Source organism: Drosophila pseudoobscura, chromosome X, assembly GCF_009870125.1.
Source record: "Drosophila pseudoobscura strain MV-25-SWS-2005 chromosome X, UCI_Dpse_MV25, whole genome shotgun sequence".
Taxonomy (NCBI): Eukaryota; Metazoa; Arthropoda; class Insecta; order Diptera; family Drosophilidae; genus Drosophila; species Drosophila pseudoobscura.
The window spans coordinates 13,925,226-13,937,157 of record NC_046683.1 but is presented as its reverse complement, the minus strand read 5'-3'; the positions used below and the strand labels follow the sequence as shown (position 1 = coordinate 13,937,157).

Genomic DNA, 11,932 nt, shown 5'->3' with positions numbered 1-11,932 from the left:
ACAACAACCACAGCCAACAGACAAACGTTTCTTAGAAGCGCAAAGCTTTCAACACCTTCGATGCGTGCCCCAGAAGAAACGTACTTCCTCTTCCCCCAGTCCCAGTCCCGATCCCAGTCCCAGTGCCAGTCCCAATGCGAGTCTCAGTCCCAGACCCAGTCGCAGGCCTCCATCGCGGGGCCCCTCATGGATAGCAGCTCTTTGGCCAGTTATTTTTCACACCTCGACAACATTTTTTCGCACTTGAGCCGCGTATTCGGTTACCACAACAATCAAGCATTGCCGCCACCGCTTCAGCTTCAGACAGCACTTGGCGAAAAATATGAGACTTGCCTCAGATTTCGTGATTTTTGTTCAATTTTGATGGAAATTGTATCAACATTTAATCCTCACTTACCCTTCTTCAGTGTACAATCTTCAACCAATCCATCATGAATTTTTTTCTATGAACACTTTAGTTTTGAGTTCTGCTGATTATGGACTAAGATGATAATTAAAATAGAGATAAATACATAAGAGAAAACAGTTTTAAAAATGTTCTAAATTTAGGTGAGAGGGCTATAAGTTTAAGGAATATTTTGGGAGACATGGTATGGTACCTTATCTTTTATCTCTTATTAGGAATTGTATTCATTGATTCTGTATACATATATACATATGCATCCTTGCAATACTTCTAAATACCACAAAAGTTATGTTATTAAACTGAATTTCCGGGGAATATTCTTATGGGTCGACCACGCTTTTGGACTTCTTTCAGTGTACAATTCCGATGCCGACTGCCGATTTTAATAACCGAAGCTCTCTGCTGTATGCTGTATGCTCTCTGCTCTGCTCGATTGCTGCTGATTTGCTCTGGCTGTTATCTCACTCAGCTCATCGGGCGGGATGTACGGCTGCTGCTGCTGCTTCTGCGGTTTGACTTTGACTTTGGTTTCGGTTTTTCGGGGCCTCGGGGGCCTTTGGGTTTGGGTTTGGGGGCCACAGCCACATATCCTGGCCGGCGGCTGTCAGCACAATTATCGCAAGTAGCGTGCGTGTAAATTACCGTTATTAGGTGTGATCGTGCCCCTGCAGAGCATCAACTGGCAACATCACCCGGCCCCAGGATGATCTCAGCTTTCAGTTGTCCAAAGTCGATTTTCACTTCGCTTTCGTTTCATTTCTTTTCCATTCACAACAAATCACCAACAGACTCCGCGTAACTGAAAAATGTGACAATTTCCGCTTTTAGATCTTGAGAGCGATATATGGACCGAAGAACACCCATAAAAAGTCAAATTAATGTGATGACAATAGGATAGAGATCTGGATCGTGTCGCACCATCGAATGGGATCGCACCGATCTGACAGATTTCACGCTTACGATATCGATATCACCTTCGAAAACAGCAGCACCATCCAGTCAATAACTGTTACTCGTACTCTTACACGCACTGCTCTCCGGTTGTGACGGCGACGGTGACCTACTACATCACGTCTTGCACGTACGTGAGGGGATTGCAGAGTTCAAAGTTGGTGTCAGAGTTCGGTAGCAGCCTTGCCTTGGATGATGTTTTGAATTCCAATTAGTGTTAATGAACAGCAAGCACATAAAATATATAATTAATTGTGTCAGGGCGCATATCCCCGATAAGGAGGCTTGTGGGATGATGCTTCCGTTTGGGAACTTCTGGGGAAACCCGGACCAGAGCAATAGGAATTACAGCCAAAACAGACGATCACTTGGGTAAATCCCACAGGTAAGATTACTAATTTAGCTTCTATACGTACCTGGCTTAGACCTCTGGTCCTTTAGGTCGAATGATCCGAATTACACTGATTCGCTCTACAAATTTCCCATAAGCGAACGGGTTAATTCGCTTCAAAGACAAAAAGATATCAAGGGATTCGATATTTTTTAATTTGCAATCCCAAAAAGGGATACCTTTAACAAACGTTTTGGGTTCGGGGGAAAAATACAAACTGAAGACTCAGTTCGATTTTTCCGAAGGAACATACCATTGATTGAAAACAGAAAATCTTCTGCTAAAGTGATTCTGTTGGTCATAGATTTGTGGTACGAGGAGTATTATTCCACTTCATCCCATCCCTTGATGAGAACAGGATTCTTGTAATAATGCAATGCGAGCGACAGATGGCGCTGCTGACATCCAATTAGAATGGTATGCGTGCCAGAGGGCGCTTCAACTGTCAAAATGACAAACCTGACAACCCTAGAGATCTGTTGATCCTGTTGATCATTTGAGTACCTGATCCTGGGTAGACAAAGGATCAACACTTTTCCACATTTCATTCGGTTTAATTAATCACTCGCCCCAGAGCGAAAAGAAGTCCGCGGCTAATTAAAATGCTACCAAAACAATTTTCATTTCCATTTCGGATCTGCTCGGATCGGCTCGGCTATGTTCGGATTTGTATGGGTGTGGATAGAACAAATTGAAAAAGGGTTGAGTCCTGAAAGGGGGGCGTACAGGTGATGACGCAAACATTTTTCGATTCATTCAGTATATTTGAAATGCATTAGGATCAAACACCAATCATCAATCCCTTCCAACAGTGGCAGCTTTTAAAAAACGATTATAACGAAAGTGGTTCTGTTTTGGAATGTGGTTTTTCGATTATCCAGGTTGGTTCTACTCGTACCTTGAAATGGGTGTGACTCCGAATCCAAGTCGGCCACCAACTCCCTTTGCCGGCAGCTGCTTTGGGCCCATGTTAATCAAGGTTTTATTCGTTTATAGCCGCAATCTCGTTACCAGAACGAGCCCATCATCCCACCATTCCCTCCGATCCCGATTCCCCCTAACGGTATTCGTTCCTCGCCATGCATTTTCTGCCTGCCTCATCCTCATCTGCAACAAAGTTGGCGTTGGTTTCTGTTTCTGTTTCAGTTTTTTACACATTTATTGGCGGCTTTATGGCGGGGGTGGCGCGGCGCACTGCGGACCCAGAACTGAGGTCCACTTGTTACGGCCGATATAAATAGCCATGGGATATACCCGTATCCCATCATTGAGGCTGTTTTCGAAGGGTGGGATTAGGGAGGGTACAGATATACTTATGTAGGGGATCTCAAATGCTGTCAATATCAATGTCAAGCAGCTTCGTGACAAAGCCCTCGCCACTCGATTTTTTTTTTGCCTTTTGCCAATATACTCTTTAGATATCATGATCAGCATTGAATATTCGATCAAGACTGGGTATATCTTTATAGAAATTGGCACGAAAACCATTTATATAAGGTATTTTTAGAGCTTAGATATTTGACGAGCTCCTTCTTTATTAATGACAGCATTTTTCTAGCTAATGCAACAATATTTGAAAGATCTGCGTTTTCCAGTCTTTGCGTTCGGAAAGTGTATCAAAAGCTGGCCATTCGATCGGGTTGTTGGATCTGCTCGGCGTCTTTTATATGCATGAGGGGGCACACACTTGTGGGATTTGTCTGCGACATTATCGTTGTTCTGTTGTTCTGTTTCTTGAGGCCTGGAGAATGGAGCTTATGGTAATATCGGCTGTGATCGGAAGCACGTGTCAAATGCGGCAACGAAAAAGAAGGGGGAAAAGTTCTCCGATCCCAGACGAACGCCAGAAGCGTAATCAAGGCCAACAAATATATATATCGTACATATGTACATACGTATATCTGACTGATATCTGAGCGAAGAAAGGGAGAAAGGGACTTGGTGATGGGAGATGGGCGATGGGCGATCGAGGCAGTGAAAGTGCACCGTGTTCCTCTTCATTTCATTTGGTTTTTTTTTTTTTTTCGTATCGGCTTCGTTTTCTTCGTTCTCACATGATGGATCACATTTAACATCAAGTTCCATAATGAATATTGTTCCATCTACGATCCCAAAAATATTTCTGCTTTCAATGCAAACGACATTGAGGACGATGGAACGACAAAAAAAAAGTGGAAGTGCATTGAAAAGCGAGTCCTCTTTCTGTCTGTACTCCTCCACCTCCTCCATCGGATCGGTCGTCTCTCTCCATCTCCTTGGTTCTTTCTCCTGTTGCCCAAGGATCCTGGATCCTCCTGACAAGGATCGGGGCGAACAACACACAGATTTAAGTCTCGATTTCGATAGAGAGTTTCCCAAAAGAAAAGCAAAAGAAAAGGAAAATACATGCACAAAGACCAAGACAGTGTGTTGTCGTCCTACAAGTAGAATGAGAAAATACTCCGCTCGCTCGCTGGGGGAGAAATAAATCAAGTAGGAGAGGGTGTGTGCGAGAGAAAAAGAGAGAAGGAGAGGGAGAGGGAGAGAGATTTGCACCCTCTATAAGCAACCCCTAGGAGCACGAGCGAGCGAGAAGAACCGAGGCAGGACGGACTCTCATGGGTTCCCCGATCCCCGATCGCTACACGATCCTCTCGATCCCCGATCGCTCGTTCACTTGTGCGCACAGGCCAAAGGGAGAGACCAAGACGAAGGGCAGGTAGCCGTAGCCACCACCACCAACACAGCACTCTCTGACGCTGCCTTTCCCTCTGTTGCTGCCTCCGTCTCTGCCGCTGCCGCTGCCACTGCCACTGCCTCTGGCTCTGCCTGGGCCCCGCGTCAACAAGTACTTAAGGGCCCCGTGCAGGACGAGGTATATCATTGCGGAATCTGATTCCACACAGTCAACATCTCAGCAAGCTAGAGCAACTCCACTCCTCAAACGGATTACCATGACGAGCGTATGCAGCAGCTACCAGCACTATCAGCTGACCAACGGCAACATCATGCAACTGATGCACCACCAGCAGGGGCAGCAGCAGCAGCACCAACAGCTGATTGCCCCCAAGATGCCTCTGGGCAACAGCCAGCTCCAGAACATGCAACAGCACCAGCAGACAAGCAGCTCTGCCGGCCCCATGCTGTCGAAGAAGAAGTACAACAACTACAACCCAATGCCCTACGGAGAGCCGCAGATGCCATCGGTGGCACGCCGCAATGCCCGGGAGCGCAACCGCGTGAAGCAGGTGAACAACGGCTTCGTCAATCTCCGCCAGCACCTGCCCCAGACGGTCATCAATGCCCTGTCGAATGGGGGACGCGGCGCCAGCAAGAAGCTATCGAAGGTGGACACCCTGAAGATCGCCGTGGAGTACATACGCGGCCTGCAGGATATGCTCGGCGATGGCCAGCCCCGTCCCATCTACAGCTCCGGAGACGAGAGCAGCAACGATGGCACCTACAACGACAACTACAGCAGCCTGGACAGCCCCCAATCGCAGTTCGTTGTCGCCCAGTCCCACTCGTACCACTCGGCATCGCCCACTCCCTCGTACAGTGACGCCTCCGATGTATCGGCCAGCTACGTGAAGCAGGAGATGCCCGATCACCACGAACACGATCACCAGCAGCACCACCAACACCAGCACCAGCATCAACTCAAATTCGAGTCCTTCGACAGCTTCAGCGACGAACAGCCCGACGACGAGGAGCTCCTCGACTACATCTCCTCGTGGCAGGAGCAGTGAGAGTGCCCGAGTACGAGAAAAAGAGCCGGAGATCCCAGCGATCCCAGCAATCCCAGAGAGCAAGCCAAAAATACCCCAATCCCCACACTGTACAAATTGTAAATATCGAAAATGTTGCCTTAGTGAGTGAAAAACGAAGAAACCAAGTCCCAGATTCTATATCTCTAGTTCGTAAGACCCGACCCACCAAAATTTTTTTTGGAAACTAGCATTAAGCATGGAAGACAATGATATAAAACCTTATTTTTTTGATAGTTCTAAGTTCTGTTATAAGCATGGAAGACACTAAACTATTCATAAGAACCAATTATTGATATGCAATAATAAAAACAAAACAAACAATCTCAAAACATAATTCAAAGGCAAATCTTTTTATTGAAAACCATTTACAATATTTCAGCAGTTGTTCACAGCAACAGATCGTATAATCTTCCAAAAGTATAAGAAAATACTTTCACTCATCGTCGCCAAAAAGGAGCAGACTTCCATCAGTTATTAAAGTTCTATCTGAAAAATTGAATGAATGACTCTTAACGATCAGTTGGTATACTAAATATAGAGCTATACAGATCCCCCACACCACAATCCTTTACGAAGGACTGCGGTATCTTAGAATCATATAAAACAGACTGAGCTCTAAAGACCGTTTCGACCATAGTTAGATGTATATCCATTCTCCTATGTTCCAGATGAGATCACAAAGATCTCCAGAACTACTGAAGTACAACAGAAGTCAAGTGGCCGCGGCGTTTCTGATTGAGATCGTGGCATCAGCAAAGTTACACAGTATCTTATCTGTAAGGATATGTGCATATTATTAATGACAGTCTGGGTACATCAAGTGGATATTCATATTTTATATGAAATACTCAATAAGTACCAAAAGAATCTGTAGGAGTCTATGAACAGGGATTCTTAAAATAACTTGATATTCTAAGCTAGACTAGTTTTAAATACTCGCATATGAATGTACTATGCATATAGCCATGACTCACTGGAGCTGGCTAGCCATGGAAACAAGACCGTTACCGGAAACAACAGCGAATATTTGTGGAAATATAATTTTTAACGAGTTTCAATTTTCGGTTGGGCATTGTTAATGCCACATAAATTGCCCCGAGAGCGGAAATAGACAGTCACGCCTGAGAGGTTGAAGCAGACCACGGGGAATAGGAATAGGACTTGCAGCACGAGTAAGGATCGCGGCCACGGCCACGGCCCACGTGGCTGGCGCACCCCGGCTGGCGTTTGCCAGCTTTCAAGCTGGACGTAATCACGAGCCATAAAATACACTTCCGCTTGAAAGTTGCCCCTGTACCTAGGTCCATGTTCCTACCCCTCTCGAGGGTGAGGTGAATGCGCAGTGCGCACCCCCAGAGACGAAAGACGAAGGACTAAAAACGCCTCGTTTCGTCGCACCTTTGGGCGTGTGCCAAGACGCAGGACTCGCGCGACAATGATGATTTGGATGATGATATGCAGGAATGTGATCTATAGCCCATGTAAATGGGCCACGCCCACTGCAAGCATTATGCAAATTCTGTTCGACCGGACACGTGCAAGGGGATCCTCACTGTAGGATCACTGTAGGGTAGGATCGCTGACCCGCCCCAGAACGAGGCGGTCCGCTCCATAAGGAAGTGAATGCGCTGATCGTGTGGATGATGATGATGATGATGACAGGAAGCATATCGTCTTGCCCGAAAATTCCAATATTTTTCCCTAAAAAAAAGGAGAGGAAACCAAAGGAGGACTTCTTACTTCTATTAGGTAGGAGGAACTCGAAGGACCAGGACCAGAGGACCAGGGCACAATGCGAAATGTGATTGTATGTCAGCTTAAGATAAAACCAGGAAACGCAATGAAAGAAACCCTGAATGAGAGTGAAACTCTCGTTCTCGTCTCTCTTCGTCGAGGCTGATGGCTGATGGCTGATGGCTGATCTCGTCTCGTGTCTCATTGTTACCGGATATCAAACGAAGCTTAGCCAAGAAGCAGGACCTGCTGGGATATACATACATATTGTATATGGGATATGCAATCCCCTGGACAGGCGGACGGACTGGACAGTAGGTGTCAAAATACGGAGCTAAGCCAATGTCCTCTAATAGGCTAGCCTGCTAGGCTGCGAGTTTTATGCAATCTTAGCTAAGACTTCAAGCGAATGTCCTTATTCCGGGGGATACACAGAGAGATCGGACACCCGAACAGGGACTAGGTACATACATATATCCTCCACCTCCACTTCTCTCAAATGACAGAGAGATCAGAAAGAGCACTGAACTGATCTTCGGGCAATTGCAATAAATTGAGTTTCAGAGTTTAATGGAACCAGAGCCCGAGACCCCGGGGCCGACCCCGAGGGCCCGAGGGCCAAGAGCCAGGAAGTAGTAACTTCTTTTGTGCGCCACTTTAGAGAGAGAGAGACATGTCCGCAGGAAGTGCGTATTTGTTTTGCATCTTTCGGGACAGAGACACCGACGCAGTCCTTAAAGTGTCCTCGGCGATCCTTTTGCTTTCGTTTATTTATTTTTGTAGATGCTGCGCGCCTTCGTATTCGGAAATACGAGCCAAATGTTATTCTATCATGTCGCAATTCAAAGGAAACGAGCAAGGACACTCCCTCCCACTCCCTCGCGACTACGAGGACACTTGTAAGAGTGTCCCTCAACTTGTACTTGCATTCCTCCTGGTTCTCGTACTCGTACTCGTACTCATAGAACCAAACCATTTGAGTTATGTGACTTTATGACGGCGTCCCAGCCGCGCATCGTTGGCCAAGATTTATGACCCATGTGTCAAAATACGAGAGCCCATGTTGCACTCTAACTGCGAGGGCATTTCCATCTCTATCTATCGAACCATCCGTTCAACCATCGATCATCTATGGTACATAGAACGTGCGACCGACGCTCGAATTCTGACTTTTTGTCAAATTTCGCACTTAACCGGGGCGTCAAGTGGCACTGGAAGTTGTACTTCTACAAGTAGTTGTAGTTCTTGTCAGTCCCTGCCCATTACTTCTTGGTAGCTTGTTAATGAGGCGACACAGAGAGGGCTACCAGTACAGGGATCCAATGTCTGTCTGGACTCTGGGCCCTGGGCTCTGACTGGCCATCGATTCACCAATTGAGTTGTTGTCCAAGCGATTCGTCGAAGGGACATCTACTTGGGATACCAGGAAGGTGAACCAGAAGAATCGTTTAACGATGACAATATATTTACAAGGGAATGGAGCAGATCGCATAGATCAGAGATCGAATTTTTATGACCTTAGGGAGTCCCTTTAAGATCAATAATCAAAAACGAAAACAAAGGTCCTTCTGGTTACTGATCTCTTAAAATTATGATATGCTTAACATACCTCAACCCCAACTCGATAAAACAGTAACTGATAGTAGCTTGATGTGAGCTCGATCTTATTTCATCTTCTCATTGCCATTCACAGAAAGAGGCTAAAAAATAGGCAATAAATGATCACTTGAAGCTACATTAATAATTTCACCTTGATGATAAAAGATAAAAGAGAGTTATTTTACTTAAAACTCTATTAATAGTTTACACAATTCAAACTTGAAGCTCCAAAACCTATGTATGATCTATGATCCTCACCTGAGGATCACTTTCAACAAGAGCTCAACATGAGAGGGATAGTTCTCCAGTTCCCTGATGGTCGAGCAACTTATTTGTTTATGCCTGTCATCTCCACATGTATCTCGGCGATTAGCTAACAGAACGACACACGAATCCCCGGGAGAGAATCGGATCGGATGGGATCGCTGGAATCGGCTTGTAACGAGGCTATGCTGATGCACCCTCGCTCTGCAATCTTGTTCAACTATCTATTGCTATCTGTAGCATTTCACATTTGGCCCAAATATATTTCTGTAGCGATCCTCAACGATCGATCGGCAGTGATTGTCCAAAACACACGCTACATTTAGCACAGTGTGAACTGCCGCCGGTAGTTAAATGACTTTACATTCATCCATATATCGGGCAGGGGATGGATAGAATTGGGATTGGGATTGGAATCGGGATAGCCATTTGGAAGGGGAATGGGAATGGGAATGGATTCTCAACTTTGACTCGATTGTTGACATGATGGGAACTCTGGAAAAACTAACCGCAGAATCAACAAAGGGCAGGCATTCACAATAGGGAGAACGCAGTTCTATCGGAGTGCACACGTGTCCGTGTCCGCGTCCGTGCCTGAGTCCGTATACAGGTTCTGGGTCCTATGTTCTCTTCGTCCTAGGCCCAATAAACTATCAGAGGCAATCAATGTCAGAGAGTTTTTAGAGCAAGCAAAAGCCAGATCGGAGTGAGAGAGACAATGGCGATGCTGATGCCGATATCGAGATCCATTCAAAAGACTTCACTGGAATATCCTATGGCATCCATTGTCTTGGATAAAAAGTGATTTCTTCTTTTATTTCGCTCCTGATTTCACGACATTCACGAAGTGCGCGTTTCACTTTACACTCGCTCATAGATACACTCTGACACACACACATACACACTCACAGTAATTGTCCATTGATGCCCATGGCCTTAAAAGGAGCTCGGAGATGGCTCTTATATGCTTGGAGCCCCGACACAAGTTCTGCGCCATCAAAAGGAGTCACAGGCTCCCGGAGTGAGCCATATCTGAAAAGACACCACGCATTACACGCTAATCCTCAGTAGGGTCCCGAGTTCTCGTTCCCTTTGGCAGGACATTAGCATTGAGAATTCGTCACAGGGTCGCGAAACGAGCGTATCCTATGCAGAGGTGTCACCGACACCGCTGGGCGTGGCAAATCTCCTACCTGTCCCAATGCGTTCCATTTCCCTTTTGGGAAACTTTCGGGGTTTTCCTCTGCACACCTTTGTCCTGTTTCATGCGGCGGTTGGAAATTTGCGAAACGAACAAGTGAAATGGCGTGAAAAACCGGAACCGTGTGCGACCAACGAAAAGCGATTGAACACGTGTTTGTTGTTAAGGGCGCGACTATATATTCATGGCCTTTCAATCTCCCAGAAAAATATATGGTGCTACGAGAGAGCGAGGGAGAGAAAGAGAATGAGAGTATAGTTAAGTCGGACATAAACATGATGATCATTGAGTTGAGGGCAGGGCCTGACATTAGCTAATCCCACAGCTGATATTTAAATATGTTTATTTATCTATTTGGAAGAGACAGAACACACCTCTGCTTGAGAGGACATCCCTAGATTAAGAGACGCATACATTATCCCGATATTTTCTAGAAAAACCAATTAAAATTATTCTTTCGTTGGATTTAATAAGCGATTACCAAATATATAGTTCAACTATCATCAAGAAAAGCTTGACTATTTCCATTTATAGATTTCTTATAAGTAGTTCGATTGGAGTTGTTATAATCTTCTGCTATAGTCTATCGAGTGAAACTCTGATAAAAAGATACTCTAACACCTTCATCGTTTCCATTTTCTCATATTACGAGGAGGTATCATCAGAGATTTTTGGACCATCCATTCGCAGAGAGATATACATATATATATCTTTTGTATCTATGAGACCTAGAAATAATTCTAGAGATGGATAGCGGGAGGGACTTTTGATGGAGAGATGGAAATGAATGATTTTCCCAGTGCTTCAATTCTTCCCCTGGTACATTTTCCTTATCTTCTTTGGCTTCCACCTGACCGACCCTTGAACCTGGGAACTTTCCAAAACAAATCACTGACAAAATCGCAACAAAAACAAAAGACGAGATTAACTAAAAAATCGCATCGGGTAAATCAGATTGAGGGCCAGAGGCAAAGCAGCGAAACCACAAAACAATAACGCAGACTAAGGGTCAGAGTTGAGGTTGAGGTTGAGTCTAGTGTCGTGGCATCATCGTCATCATCAAAGCAGAGTCACCGACCGTAACCGAGAAAATGTCAACCACAAGACGGCGGCAGGCAGCGCATGACGATCGAACGGGTCGTACCGATCGTACAGAACCGCACCGCACCGCATCGATCGATCGGTGATGATGATCTAGATCCTCTAAGTCTACGTATTCGTCTCTGTCTCCATTCAGCGACCACAAAGAAATGAGGATAATGGTCGTGATGATGATGATACCGATGACGTTGGCCATTCCAGCCAAAGGTCTTTGATGGTTGAGCGGCGTCTCCTTTTTTGCGGATGGCTTTGTTTTTGTGACTGCCTCCTACGATGCGATAATCGATTTATCAAAAAGCAAAACCAAAGATGGCCCAAATGCGCTTTGCGAAAACAAAACGGGGAACTCCAAAAGCAAACCACCGCCAGAATGGCTGGCAGGACATGGTCAAAGGAAGGCGGCCGATTCCGATTTTTAATGCACATTGATGTGCATTAAGACGTGAAATTGTCACCATTGTCCAGGCCATTGTTCCGATGGCAACGGCCCACATTCAACTGCAACACCAAAGAGAGCATTCAGGCCATGTCCACAG

At 45.6% G+C, this 11,932-nt stretch overlaps 1 protein-coding gene across 1 annotated transcript; it reads left to right on the top strand.

Annotated features, from left to right (window-relative positions):
* Positions 1-4,574: 4,574 nt before the first annotated feature.
* l(1)sc (lethal of scute) lies at positions 4,575-5,828 on the top strand. Its single transcript, XM_001354749.3, has one exon. The coding sequence runs from the start codon at positions 4,682-4,684 to the stop codon at positions 5,474-5,476; it is 795 nt and encodes a 264-aa protein (XP_001354785.2). The 5' UTR covers positions 4,575-4,681; the 3' UTR covers positions 5,477-5,828.
* Positions 5,829-11,932: the final 6,104 nt, after the last annotated feature.